Source organism: Malania oleifera, chromosome 6, assembly GCF_029873635.1.
Source record: "Malania oleifera isolate guangnan ecotype guangnan chromosome 6, ASM2987363v1, whole genome shotgun sequence".
Lineage (NCBI taxonomy): Eukaryota > Viridiplantae > Streptophyta > Magnoliopsida > Santalales > Ximeniaceae > Malania > Malania oleifera.
This window is the reverse complement of record NC_080422.1, coordinates 111,782,693-111,797,615: the sequence shown is the minus strand read 5'-3', so window position 1 is coordinate 111,797,615 and position 14,923 is coordinate 111,782,693. Positions and strand designations below refer to the sequence as shown.

Genomic DNA, 14,923 nt, shown 5'->3' with positions numbered 1-14,923 from the left:
AAAACATTTAAAACATCATAATTATCTAAGTATTTTTTTTATTAATGTTATTAATTGATTTTTTATTATGTATTTTTAAAATTTTTTAAAATAATATAATTATATTGTCATGCTTATGTTAACCCAAACCAATCAGATGGATTAGCCAATCAACTGAAGAACGTTCGGTACCCGATTTTACATGAAGAAGAGCACATGCATAGCACTTGCTCCACAGCTAATAACAAGACACATTGCTAGAAATGGTTGCAGCCATGTCCATGTGTTACGTCTCAACTCTCTTGCCAACATAAGACATTACCAACTTTCTCATCTCCAAAGCCCAAGAATTAACCATATTGAATTGAACGTTCCTAGTAGAAAATTATGGATCGAAAATTAACAATTTTTTGAACGAAACTCAAATCAATGGGAAAAACAATTGAGTGACATTACTTTACATTCAAATTCTTTCATTTATGCAATTACTCATAGAAAATGTAGTAGTTAAAATCATTAAGAAAAGCAAATGCCCATGCATTCAGATGTGTAAAATAGAACAAAAAAATTATATGACACATGTATAAATAGTGATCGATCCGCTACATTATACTCTAAGATTACATATCAAACATTTGGTTATTTGCACATTTTGTGTCTTCTATGTTCCTCCAGCAATAATCTTTGTAGGGGCAAAATGCCTGCAAAGCAAGATACAAACAATTCTCATATTTTGCATAGTAATGAGATAAAAACAACAATAAATAAAAATTATAAATACCAAAGTATAGTAGCACCAACAAAATCTGAGATTGAAATGGAAAAAAAAAAATTATAATTTTTGCTCCCAAAAGTTTGAAGTTTACTCGAGTCCATAACATCGTAATTGGACACATAAAACCTCAATTCTTTAGAATTGTGACTCATTGGCCCAATTAATAACTAGCTGTTAAATGCCAATTGAAGAAGCCCACATGCAGCCAAGGAATAACTGGCTACAAATGAAAAGCTGATGCCAGAACTACCAGTGCAGGATTCAGGAAATTTCTGATCACTGTGAATCTGCATTAAGGGTCTGTTTTGAACCCTTATCTTTTAGGGTTAGTGATGAATGAACTTATTATGAATATTAAAAAAGAGATTCCATAGTGGATCTCGTTTACATATGAAATTGGCTTTGATTGACAAAACTGAAAATGCAGTACAATTTAAAATTAAAATTATAACACAAATCTTTAAAATTTAGAGGCTTTAAGTACAAAGAAAATAAGTGTCGAATGTCATTCTAAAGGAATATTGCAGAAAGAATAAACTTAATTGTCAAGAACACAATTTCTATACTTTGGGTCTACAGAAAAATTGAAGAAAATAAAATACATATAAAGTAGACCGCGTAAAATGGAGTGCTACAAGTGTGTAATGTGATTGTAGAATACCCTTAAATTTAACAAGAAATTTATACGAAATCACTATAAAAGACCGACTGTCATATGATAACACACAATATAATCCAAAAAGTAAAAATTGTTAAATTGAAAATGCTAAAGTGGACGAGTGGTATAATTAAAAGGGGAAAAAAACCATTAAAGAGTGAACACATTCGTGAACAGTTAGCCATAGCATTTGTAAAAGGTAAGGGAAGAGCAGCTGAGATGAGGGCACTTGTAACATAAGCTAAATAATGCACTAATAAGGAGAGGGCTAATTAAAGTCACTGGTTGTAGGAGGATTAAGGGCAGACTTAGAATAACTTGGGCTGAGATATTAAGGATTCAATAGCCCCCATTTTGTCAAAGCAAATATTGGCGTAGATTGAGAGGATGGCGAAATACGATTCACGTAGCCAATCTAACCTAGTGTGACTTAGACTTGGTGGTTGTTATTGCTGTGAGTGATTGACAGGATGTTGAAGAATGCATATAGAGTTGAGAGGTTCAGTCATAGTTTGGGAGTGGCGGGTATGAAGTTGAAAACATAAGGAGTTGGCCATTTGGGACTTTGATGGAACTGCTAGACGAATCATATCAATTTTAAAAGCAATGAGGAGCCCTTGCAACTGCTATTCATCAGCTGCAATGAGTCGTATTTGATGGCACTAAATCTCTCTAAATATCAAAGATGGATGGTGAAAATAAGAATATATTAGAAGGTGATAGGGAAGGTGAAGCTGGGAATGGAGATTGGACATGTAGCTCACTGGGTACCCAGTCCATGAACAGTGCGATTCCCCAAAGAAGATGGCGCGCTCGCCAGTGGTGGCCGCAGTTGCAGCACCCCTTTGGCCTCTCTGCATCTGTTCAAGAATGAGGTTTGTAATTGGCCTTCCCCCAAATGCCTATATTTTTTTCCTTTGCCTCCAAATGCTCTCTTAAGAGGCCCATGTGCTTCTTCCATTAGCATTTGTTGCAGGTTTAGAGATCCAAACTAAAATGTCAGGAGCCAAATTGAGACAACTCCCAAACTTCAGAACCAAAAATGCAATTTTCCCAAAGGAGTAAATGCACTAGGAAATAAAGATATCATGCTTCAGCATCTACACATAAAGTCAATATGCAAGAATAAGCAATAAAAAAATTGCAATCATGTTCAAGATGATCCAAAGACTAGGTTTGCATCATGAGATTGACACTTTGGAAAAAAATAACTAATCCTGTAGTAACCTAAATTGAAGAAAAATGAATTCCGCTCCTTTCAACAGCCACCGCCTTGGAAATATACTATAATTACCATGCAACATCCATGTCACCTCTGAAAATATGCTTTCATGACACCGAAGTACTTCTAAACTTTGATGATAAACATAAATCCCATCAGCAATTACATACAACAATAACAACAAGATTTAAGTCCTACTAAGTGGGATCAGCTACATGAATCCTTTTACGCCAATTGACCTGATCGAAAGTGTTTTCCTCTATTAAGGGCATTAAATCCTTCCTCACTACCTCTTTCCAAATTATTTGTTGCCAATATTGTAAACCATAAAGTATAGCTGGCCTTATAACCGTCTTATAAAACTTTCCTTTTAATTTTAAGGGTATTCTACGATCACACAACATACCTAATGCACTCCTCAGTTTTACACTTTTACCCAACCTATTTTAATTCTATACACTACATCTTCTTCAATTTCCCTTTCAGCTTACATAATAGATCAAAGATATCTAAATCTATTAGTGCTATTAATATCTAAATTACCAAGTTTAGTCCTTTCTCTGTTGCTACTCTTTACATTATTAAAATTACATTTCATATATTCTTTTTTATTTCTACTAATCCTAAACCCTTCAAACTCTAATATGACTCTCCAAAGTTCTAACTTAGATTCCACTCCGCTCCTACTACCATTTATCAACAAGATATCATTTGCAAACAACATATACCAACGAATCTCATTTTGGATATTTTTAGTTACTTCGTCAATTACTAAAGTAAAAAGACAAGGACTCAAGTAGAACCTTGATGTACACCTACTGTAATTGGAAAACCTCTAGATTCTCCTCTTACAATCCTAACGCTAGTCACTACTTTATCATACATATCCTTAGTGACCTCTGTATATCTACTGCACACTCCCTTTCTAAGACTCACCAAAGAGTTTCCCTAGGTACTCTATCATAAGCTTTCTCTTAAGTCAATAAAAACTGTATGTAAATCCCTCTTCTTTTTCCTAAACTTTTCCATTAAACTTCTAAAAAAATAAATAACTTCTATTGTTGATCTCCTAGGCATAAAACCAAATTGATTTTCCAAAATCTTTGTTTCTAATCATATTCTATATTCAACTACACTTTCCCATAATTTCATCGTATGACTCATAATCTTAATTCCACTATAATTATTATAGTTTTGAATACCGTCTTTGTTTTTGTACAAAGGTACTAATCTAATTTTTCTCCATTCTTCTAGCATTTTTCTTTGTTTTTATAGTAGTGTTGAATAGATTTGTTAACCAAATAATTCCTTTATCCCCTAAACAGTTCCAAACTTCAAGTGGTATTTTATTTAGTCCTATAGATTTCCTACTTTTCATCTTTCTTAATGTCAGCTTAACTTTAAGGACTCTAATTTTGCAAAATAAATTTCATATTTTTAGTATTCTCCTTATTTGTCACTTTCAAATTCAATCTTTCATTTTAGTTTTCATTAAACAACTTATCAAAGTATCTCTGCCACCTTTACTTTAAGTCATCGTCTCTAATTACGACATTATCATTCTCGTCCTTTATACATTTTACATCACCTACAAATCTTTGCATTTTCTTACTTTTTATATTTCTCAATATTTTTTATAATTCTACAATTTGGTCATATTTTATATCAGTTTGTTTTTGTCTTGGCGGCTTTTTGAACTTTTTGATCCCACCACCAACTTTCTTTACTACCCGAATATCTTCCTTTGGACTCTCCATATTTTCCCAAAATTATCTTTTAAGATTTTCTACTAAGCCTATTTGGGAAGCATACGGACTAATGATGTTCACTATCTCCAAGCCTAAAACCATCCTGATTTTAATGATCCTATCCCCTATTCTTTTAACATCTACTACATAATCTTTTAGGTCTTTGTCTACAATTCCCATTTTTATGTTTCTCTTTACTAGTGTACTATAAATTAAATCCTGATTTTTCAATTTCTCTAACTTCGCAATTTTTCTTTTACTAAATTTTCTTTTAATGGTTGTTGGTCAACTAACCAAATCAGTGCCCAAGGGAGAACCTTTTCACACATATAAGTTACATTATCCTCCCTAGTTAGTATCATCAAATTTTCTCTTTCCATTAGTTTCAGATCTCCTAGCATTCAGTGCAATATCTGACTGAACAAACTCTTTCATACCAGTTGTAAAGTCATGTAAAAACAGAACGTCTAAAATGGCAACAAAAGCCAGCATGCAGCATGCATCATAATGAAAATAACACTTGAAAGAGAGAATTATGCACCTCGAGCAATGGAGTAAAATAATCAACGAACACCAACCAATTCAATTTCATACACCAGCCATGAGTTTGGTGGCACCTTGTCACCATCTCCTTCACTCCCACAGCTGCATCATGATCATAATAAAAGAAGTCATACCAGTGCCAGCACTACAATTAAAAAACAAAAAGCAAAATGGGACGAAATGTTAATAAATTTTTTAGATCATATACCCCATTGACGGTGGGATTATAATTTTCCTTTTGCCACCAACTCGCATGCCTGAAATCATGCATATGTGAAATATATCATAATACTTTCCAAACACCAAAAAAACAAAAACAGCTAAACTACAAAGTGAAAAAATAAGCTGTCAATCCAACTACCTTCCAGACCAATGTTCCATGCCTCAATAACCTTTCTTGAGCCTACAATGGATAACATATTGCAGGAAAGAAAAAAAAAATCAGTAATCTCTTTTAAACCAATAAGAAACAACATGTAGTGAAGACAAAGTCTGCAAGAAAATACCTAAGCGGAACTTAAAGGGAATCTGACCAATATTTGAGTGAAATATTTGCCCATTGTCCTTTAACTTGCCAATAAAGTGGACTCGAACCTGAAACAAAAGAATGATAATTTCAAATTACAAAAAAAAAAAAAAAAAGCAACCCTGAACACAAGGCTCCCCGCTTTGCGAGGCAGGGAAAAGGTTGTCACAGTGTACACAGAATTACCCCTGTTTTTATGCAAAAAGACTGTTTCCTTGGACTCGAACCTGTGGCCAACCAATTATAAAGGAGCAACCTTATCATTGATCCAAGGCCCGCTCTCTTGTAATTTCAATCAACAAAGTCTTAAAAATCCATTGGCAAGCAAACTTGCACATATTACGCACAATAAAGACATTCTATCATGTTTGGTTCAGAGAATGGAATGGCGTGGTATATAAAGTTAAACAAAGAACATGCAGAAATCAAGTGACAAATTTGATTCCACTCCATTGATATTACCAAATGTATAGTGAGTGTAATATGATAAGAAGAAAACAAACACAATTCAAACAAATTGAAACAATAATAAAAACGAAATATGTTTTGGATTATTAAAGAATGTTAATCAAATCATCAAATAAGAAAAGTAAAAAAAAAAAAAAAAAAAAAGGAGAACAATGATAAAATAAAACTTGCCTTTTTCCCCTGAGAAGCTACTCTGCCATCTGCTTCACCCATCTCTAGTTCCTCGATACTAAGTCCATTTGTCAAGGTTCTACATGGAGATGATTTGGCATTGAAATCCCTGTCAACAGTCTCTAATAAAGTGCCACTCTTTTCTTCCATTAGGGGAAGTGATGCCTCCACATTCACAAACCCGTCTTCCTCACTCTTCTTTTTCTTCTTCTTCTTCTTCTTAATTTTTTCACAATGAGCTTCATCAGCATATTGGTTGCCATTGATGTCAAAATGCCTACACACAAGGTACAGCAACATGCATACATAATTGTGGCATATAATATACAAATCCAAAAACAAAACAGAGAAATGAACAATCTAAAACCTGTCCAAACACCTGAGACCCCCGAATTGCAGTTGCCAACTCACACTAAACCATTTGAAATACACAAAGATGCACCAGACTATGCCATAGGCGGTGTGCTAGTGCAATAAGGTAAATCCGCCCTTCTTAGCCAGGGAAACTAAAAAGAGGATAGGAGACGGGCAAGTCAAAGATCTACTTGACTGAGATTATAAGAAACGATTTTGCTCAGGGTTGCTCACTTCAACAAGCCAAACTGCAACTCAATCATTTGAACCAGCTCCAAGAGGATTCTTCATGGACAGAGATTGAAGGCCTCAGCTATTACATCCTTTTTTCAAACTAAAAAGATAGATCATAAACCAGAATAACTCCAAATGATAAATTGGCTTTATTTTCCATGTAGTTGCAAGAGAGAAATAGCCAAGAATGATTTAATGATGTGGACAGCATTAAGAATATTGAAAGATCATGAAGAATGTGAATCGAATTGGCTTTATTTTCAAACTAAAAACATAAACCATAAACCAGAATAACTCCAAATGATAAATTGGCTTTATTTTCCATGTAGTTACAGGAGAGAAATATCTGAGAATGATTTACTGATGTGGAGAGCATTGTTAAGACTATTGAAAGACCACGAAGAACGTGGATTGAGAGAACAAACAAATATTTAATAATTGGGATAGTCTTAAATCGAGGTGCATGGAGAAAAATTGATGCATACAATGATACAACCAAGCCCAAATAGTTGGGAATTGGGATGAAGGCTTTGTCAGTGTTGTTGTTATATACAAGGGCAGAGATGATAGAAAGAACCTAGAAATAAATTATTTCCCTCCATGACCCAGTCGTAACAACTAAATAACAAAACATTCACAAAACCAAGTTAAGAACAACTGTTCAAGTCAGTATATCATAAGTTTGAAGATTTGTTCTCACTTATCAATGGGTGAATTATGATGTTTTATGTCTCCCACAGGCAAATCCAAGCATGTTCTCTCAGTCTTTGCTTCATCTTGGCAGGCTGTGTCATCTTTAGGGACATTGCCATGGTCAGCGCAATTAGCTTCTGGACTTTTTCCCTCCTTGGTCTTCTGTTTCTTTCTCTTATTTGGCCTTGCATCATTTGCAAGTCCCACACTAGTTAACGGCAGCAAAGAGCAGTTCAGAGCATCAGCTTCTCTGCTTAAATGATCAGACAAATGCAGGTGTGTGTGTGTGTGTGTGTCACGCACACGCACACAGGTCCAAAATATATAAGTAAATAGACGCAGAAGGGAAAAAAAACTTCAACTATAAGCAATAAAATGCTCATGCAAATACAGAAGCAGATGATTAAGGTTCTTTATATAGTTTGTGGCACTCCAGCACAAATGCATCCTTTGTGAATGTGTAGTTATAAAATGTGTGTTGCTGGATGATCGGTCTTCAGGCAACAAAACTGACAAGTAGTATATTTTACAACATGACAAACACTCCAGAGGTTTCACACCCAAAAAAACATGATATTTCTAACTCCTCTGCCCCATTCTCTGACATGCAAACTGTAAAAGTGTAGTCTAACCAGCGTAAGCATAGCACAACACTCCTAGAAGATGTCCATGTCAACATCGACATTCTTCAAGAACTCTTCTGACATGCATCTAACACTTTCCATTTTAAACGTAATTTTAATATCAGATACTTCTACAACACTTCTCTGAGACTTTTTTAACATTCTTATAGACATAATAACACACTATAGTGTGACTTCCTTTAGTTTCCACCTAAAGAATAATAATTATAAGAGTAACTGCTCTCCAGAAAAATTATGATAAAGTTTCCAAAATTTTACAATAGCAAAAGTGATGCATTGAGGATTTTTAGAATATAAGAAATGAAAAAGAAAGATGCATATATATACACATATATATAGTGTTGTATAAATGTTTAGAACTTAATATTATCATGAATAATATTCAAATATAACGTATAGAGTCATTATTAGTGTGTCCCTAATGCATCATGTTCTATATTTTTTTCAGAATTGTCTATGCCCCATATCCATGTCACATCATACCTGCATCCCTTGTTTGTGTCCATGCTTCATAGAAAAAATTTGTACAAAAAATGAGCAACCACACAACCTATCAATTTGACCACCAATTGTACCTCTCAGGAAGGGTAACATCAGCTTTCCTTTTTGACGCAACATGTCGAAGATCATCTGCTGGTTTCTTCTCGCCAGACTTACTTGTTTCCTCATCTTTTTTTCCTGCACTTGATTCCATGTTCTGTTCAGTGCTATTCCTCCTAAATAGTGAGGAAATTGGAAAGCTGTCATCATCTTCACTTTCCAACGCTGGGACACCTCTACTACCATTAGCAACAATTGGTTGTTGAGAATTATGATCATCATCAGACTCACTGAGTTGGTATTTTTTCTTAAGCCTTCTACGTCTACCAGTCTTCTTAGGTTTGTCATCATCCAACATCACTTCTGAATAAAAAACAGTGAAGATTCAAACAGCAAAAAATCAAGAGCATTCATCAAATTACTATTTGTAATACTCTTGAGGTATGTCATTCGGTAATCGCCATAGAGCAAAGCATATGAGACATGCGTTAAAGAAAATGCAAGAATGTGGCAAAACAATTTGAGTTTTGTTTGAACACCATCTGCAGCAAATCTACTAGAAATTCAATTTGGGATTCAAATTTCATTGTGATTACATTAAGATATCGAATTTGACTACCCTCTTTGATCCCACTATACCAAAAAAAAAACTTAAATAGAGCAAGCTAAAGAAACTATATCCGAAAAGAAAAAAAAAAAAGGGTGGATATTAAATTCCTTAAACGATCCATAATGAATTAGCACACAAATAATCATGATAACTCTTCCTGATCCTATCATATAAAAAGAATGCTAAGACTAAGCAGGCTAAGAGATGCTGAAGTGAAACATAATGGATATTAACTTCCTCAAGGTTACATTTGGTTTATGGAATGCCTATTCCTAGAAATAGAGCTTTAGTAGGTTAGTTTACAATTAGTTATACAAGAAATTATGTTGTTACTATAAAGCAAATAACAATGTTAAACATTTTATGAGTCCATAATAAGGAATAACTATTCCCAAATTTCATCATAGGACGTCTACTCCTTTGTTATTACATGTTGAATGAAATAATTAGGAATATATATGGAATAACTATTCCCTTGATTCCCGAAATTTCAATTATATTCTATCTTATTCCAATAAATAGCTATTCTGTCGAACCAAAAGAGCCATAAATGATCAGCCTCAAGCAGTATACAAATAACCACACAAAATAAAAGAAAGAACTTCCCCAATCCCCATGCAGGCACTTAGGCTGGAAAAATCTCAGGCAAGTAGACCCCAAGGTCCAATGTTCAAACCTCATCAAATTTTAAGCAAAGGGAGGGGCGGGACCATCATCCCATAGTTTTATTTGCTCAGCCATTTCCTCATCATTTGAATGGGAAAAAAGAAAATATCACTGCTAATTATTTTTTTCCAACCAAATCACAAACTCTTTGAATTCAATCTGTTAGTTATTGGATGGATGAGATTCATATAACCAGTGGCAGACGTAAAGGGTGACTGGACCACACCCCCCCCCCCCCCCAGGCTCTGCAATTTTTTCTTTTCAATTGGCCTTTGAGTCTGCTGCCCATTCCTATTCCCTTGCAAAAAGTCCTCTTCATTAAATAAGTACCACATACTAGAATATATATATATATATATATATATGTCATACAACATAATATATATAATATATATACATATATATGTCATACTATTTAATATATATATATATATAAATAATATATGTATGTATAGCTTCCATCATATCTTTTCAAAAGAAAAGAAGAAATTGCTTAAATTATATGAAAATTAAATCAAATAGATAACGAAGACTTGATTACCATTTTTTTTTCTGTTTTATTTTTTACCAAACATGTATATATTTTAATTTTAAACCATAAATGGCATGCACTTAAATTTCTTATGTCATAATTTAAAAAGTAGTAATTACATTAATTTTTATTCTCGTATTTAGAAAAATGTGTACAGATTTAAAAAAATAAAAGATAAGTTATAGTAAGAACATATTAGAAATCTTAAAAATCAAGTTAAAAGCAAATTTACAATGTAAAATTTATTGTCAAATGGTATAAAAATTTCAAATCAAAAGGGTTAAAAGTTAAGAATTACTAATCCTAATATTTAGAATAGGTTCACATATGTGTATAACAATTCATTGATTCTTAAATGAAAAAACTTAAACAAAAAAAAATTATTCATCATAAAAAATATCAATTTTATCCCGAGGACTTTACAGGAAAGGGAAGTTTTGAAACATTAGTTACACAACATTACAAACTTGATATTTAGCAGTGCCTAGAGTTTTAAAAAAGTAAAAAGGGCAGCCCGGTGCACAACACTCCCGCGTATGCGGAGTCCGGGGAAGGGGTGGACCACAATGGATCTATAGTACGCAGCCTTACCTTGTATTTTTTAAATTATGTCGATAGTTGGTGAAAACAATAAAATAAGTAATCCATCATCTTGTTGATAAATTGATTCAACTTATTTCAACTGTCTTTATTTTTAAAAGATGTGCATTTTTTTTTCAGTTATAAATCTTGTTAAAACCAGACTTGCAGGAAGGTGGAAAATGAGTATCTTATGAATTTCTTTATTATATACATTGAGAAATAAATTACTCACGATTTTGATAATGATTCAATGATTGATAATTTTTATGCTATGAAAGCAGTGGCGAGCACAATTATATGATTATTGCTGAAGATAAATTATTTATTTACATTTGAACTTTTAGAATACATTTATATATATTTTTGGGTGTACTCATAGTGGTATAATTTGACTACTTTTACTATGTTGAGATTTATTAATGCGTGATTCTAATTAATAAAACCCTTTTTATTCTTTTATGTTAGTAGAGTATATAATTTAGTTAAAAATCGACAATTGTCTAACAATCTCAATAAATTTTTTATACATATATAGTTTGGCCCCCGCTTGCCCATGATTTCTGGATCCACCACAGCATATAACCTTGTTGGATTGCCAAATCAAAATTTGAATACAATAACACATTGTTACACATGCTTTGCAGTTTGCATTGACGTCCATGTTAAGCTAAGTTGGCCATGGATCGGGTGTAGCATTTGGAAATTGCAAAAGAAAAATAAGTACAAGGATGTTAATGGACACAAAATGATTCAAGAACTTGTAAATATAACATGAAACACAAATAATATTCTATTACCGCTACAAGAACCAACAGAAGAGAGTAAAGATAATATTTGACTTGTAAATTGTGACTTCTGAATAAATGAAGCTCATGAACTGCAAAATATACCTCCTCCACTGGAAACAGGAGTTAGTGGAAAGACTTCTGGATCATCATCATCAATAAAACTATTCTCATATGTGTCTTCTCCACTATGGCGAGTAGATTCTGTCTCTGTGTCTGCAATATCTTCCCCATAGAACTCTCTTGCATCTTATTAAAGAAAAAGGGTAATGACAGGAGCAACTTGTTCTGTTCAACAGAAGCATATAAAAGTTTCTTAAAAACATCACGTACTCCTTGGTTGCTAAAAAAAGTGAGTATGGCAGAGGCAAATATATTTTTTGATATGTCTATTAGCAGTAAATATAATTTTTGGATCTCATTTTTTTTTTTTTATCAATAAGTTTTTGAATCCTCTGTTTTAACTATTTTAGTATTGGGAAAGAAATGATAATTCACCTCAACTTAGTCAAACATTTGTCTCGAACCCATAAAGGTTAAGTTGGAAAAATCTTACTAAAAAACACAAAATTTAAGGATACGAGTCATCATTGAGTGGGTGATTTCCCAGATAGTAACCAGTAAGGTGGACACTTCGAGGACCAATAATTGAAAAAACTACTTCATCAGACTCTTCAAATTCCAAGCTCAAAGGGCATGATTCAGTCTTATCAGGCAACAAACAGCATAAGAAAACTGGACTACTATTCCCTATGTTACACTGTACTAAGCTCTTCTTCATTGCAGAACCAATCCCCAACGTTGCCTGAAAAAATAAAAAACACATATTACTAAAAGCTCAGATTCTTTTCAAAATTCAAGTTAAATAAAAAATAAATGGAAAATTAAAAAAAAAAAAAAAAAAAAAAAGGGTTCCCCAAAACCCTAAAAATGGAAACACAATTACAGAACATCCTCAAATCCCACTAAATAAAGCACATAACCCATTTAGTGGATGACAAAGCACGAGAAAATTAAGGCCACGTTAGGATCAAAGATCTTCTGAGATAGTAGGAAAAGGACAAAAAGGAAAGGAGAACAGTAAGGATTTTCTATGTATTTTGTTTCTTGAATAATATTAGAACTACGAATTTGTCCAATCATTGAATATTAAGACAAAAAATGGAAGGTTGAGGACATTTTGAATCAATTTTTTGTTCATTGATTTACAATATAGCTTTCTTTCTTATTTGAAGGGGAGCCTAGGCGAAACGATAAAGTTGTCGCCGTGTGTCTAGAAGGTCACGGATTCAAAACGTGAAACAGTCTCTTGCAAAAATGCAAGGTAAGATTGCGCACTATAGATCCATCGTGGTCCGTCTCTTTCCCAGACCGTGCATACCCAGGAGTTTTGTGCACCAGGCCACCTTTTTTCTTTCTTTCTTATTTACCATGATAAACAAAAAAGAAAGAAAGACATGTAGATTTCTGCACATTTCTTTTGAGCTAAATGTCCTTGGTCTCCCAACAATATAAAATGTTACTCCTTAGTTCCTTCAAGAAAAAAGAAGAAAAAAAAAATCATTCAAATCTTAGATGTTGTATAGTTTACTAATTCAAGGACAAGCTCTAACTTGGAATTTGAGCAAATGGGCTTTTGATGACATGCAATTATTGTGGAAAGGTATAAAAAAACTCAAAGAATGCAGTATGAGCAGCATATGTTATCACATATTCACGCACTTGTTTGGCCAAATCCCAAGTTAGAGATTGTCCTTGGATTAGACAGGTGTACAACATGATTGACAACAAAACTTCATTTCTTCAAGACCAAGGTAGAGCATTTTTATTGGTTGAGAGATCAAAAGGGGCATTTAACTACATTTCTTTCTCATCTTTTCCTTCACATTTTCATAAATTTGCAATGAATGTGTACTGCAGAAACTGGAGTAAGTTAAGAAATGGGATCAAATTTTCACTTCTCATTCTTTGAGAAAACTAAGGAGTAACAGTTCATCCACGTGGGTTTCGGATTCCACCAGGAAGTGCGGAGCCTAAATCAATACCACTGGCAAACGTCCATCCTTCTCGGTAACTAAAGGAAGAAAATGGGAAGAGGAATCAAAAACAATACCTGGGAGATGTGAAGCCTTCCTCTCGAGTTTCTGCAGCAATGAGTATATGGTTTTCCGGGTTTTACTTCTACTCCTGCAAAAAAAAAAAAAAAGTGAAGTTTGCAAATTAATCATTTGAAAAAAACATAAAAATAAAACAACACTCAAGATGACTATTTCCCCTTTATCTTGGAAGTGTCCATCAATATGAAATCATAGAGCTTCTTTTTAGTAACTGAGAAAATAGAGATCCAACAAGGCACAAAAGATTCAAAAGTAATGCCAGTTCGACACCACACTAATCCAACACAAACACGTGAATATCATAAGCAGATATATGTGCGCGCGCATAGAAAGTGAAAGAGAGCGAGAAAGAGGACACACCCCAGAAAGCCATTGTTGACACTTGACAATCACAGGGAAAACCTAAGAGCAGAAGAAGCCCCCCCTAAAACCCTACACGAGGCATCGTCCTCTATCTTTGTCTATCACGTCTCTTAAACCCTACACGAGCACGATTCAGGCTCCGCGCGGAACGGACATCTGCTGGAGACTCCTAAACATGCTTGCTTAATCTGTGGAGTCTGCCGCCTGCTCTGCTCGAATCTGTTATTCTCTATTTAAATACACACACACACACACACGCATATATATATATATATATATATATATATATATATATATATGTATGTATGTATGTTTATATGTAAAATATCATATATTCTTTATTTTCTTAGACAACCAAAAAAATACAATAAGGAAATAAATAAATTTAAAAGAAAAAACAAGGAGATTTAATTGTAAAAAACATATGCTCCCTCCCAAAATTAGTTTTCAAAGTTTCTCATTCTCTGAAAAGGTCTTAAATTCGAAATTATATTTGATTTGAATAAGATGCAATACAAAATGATATTAAAACTTATCTAAATTCATCAAAATTCGAATTCAAGTTTTAAAATTCATGCTCACGAACACTATCTCTTAATTTTTTTGATTATCAAATACTAAAATATCATGTCTTTATTTATCTTCCCTTTCATTTTCCTCCTAAATTTTATTTTTTCTAAAATAATTATCAAGATTTGACTACAACAAACTAA

General features: G+C 33.3%; 1 protein-coding gene across 3 annotated transcripts; it reads right to left on the bottom strand.

Annotated features, from left to right (window-relative positions):
• Nucleotides 1-435: 435 nt before the first annotated feature.
• Nucleotides 436-14,465, bottom strand: LOC131157270 (peptidyl-prolyl cis-trans isomerase FKBP43). Of its 3 annotated transcripts, none has more exons than XM_058111273.1 (12): nt 14,208-14,465; nt 13,844-13,917; nt 12,312-12,535; nt 11,836-11,972; nt 8,591-8,918; nt 7,379-7,621; nt 6,091-6,367; nt 5,432-5,519; nt 5,287-5,328; nt 5,134-5,182; nt 4,924-5,027; nt 436-680 (listed from the first exon to the last, which is right to left on the bottom strand). In XM_058111273.1, the coding sequence occupies exons 1-11, from the start codon at nt 14,218-14,220 to the stop codon at nt 4,946-4,948; spliced, it is 1,557 nt and encodes a 518-aa protein (XP_057967256.1). In that variant the 5' UTR covers nt 14,221-14,465; the 3' UTR covers nt 436-680; nt 4,924-4,945. The 3 variants fall into 3 exon arrangements, with proteins under 3 accessions (XP_057967256.1, XP_057967257.1, XP_057967258.1); XM_058111274.1 differs by having other exon boundaries at nt 7,379-7,579; nt 14,208-14,463; XM_058111275.1 differs by lacking the exon at nt 7,379-7,621 and having other exon boundaries at nt 14,208-14,461.
• Between the last annotated feature and the right edge of the window lie 458 nt (nt 14,466-14,923).

Coding starts and splice junctions, on each gene's coding strand:
- LOC131157270 (XM_058111273.1), bottom strand. Junction 5,329..5,431: donor TCCCTTTAAGTTCCGCTTAG/GTATTTTCTTGC, acceptor TATCCATTGTAG/GCTCAAGAAAGGTTATTGAG. Junction 5,183..5,286: donor ATGGAACATTGGTCTGGAAG/GTAGTTGGATTG, acceptor GCATGATTTCAG/GCATGCGAGTTGGTGGCAAA.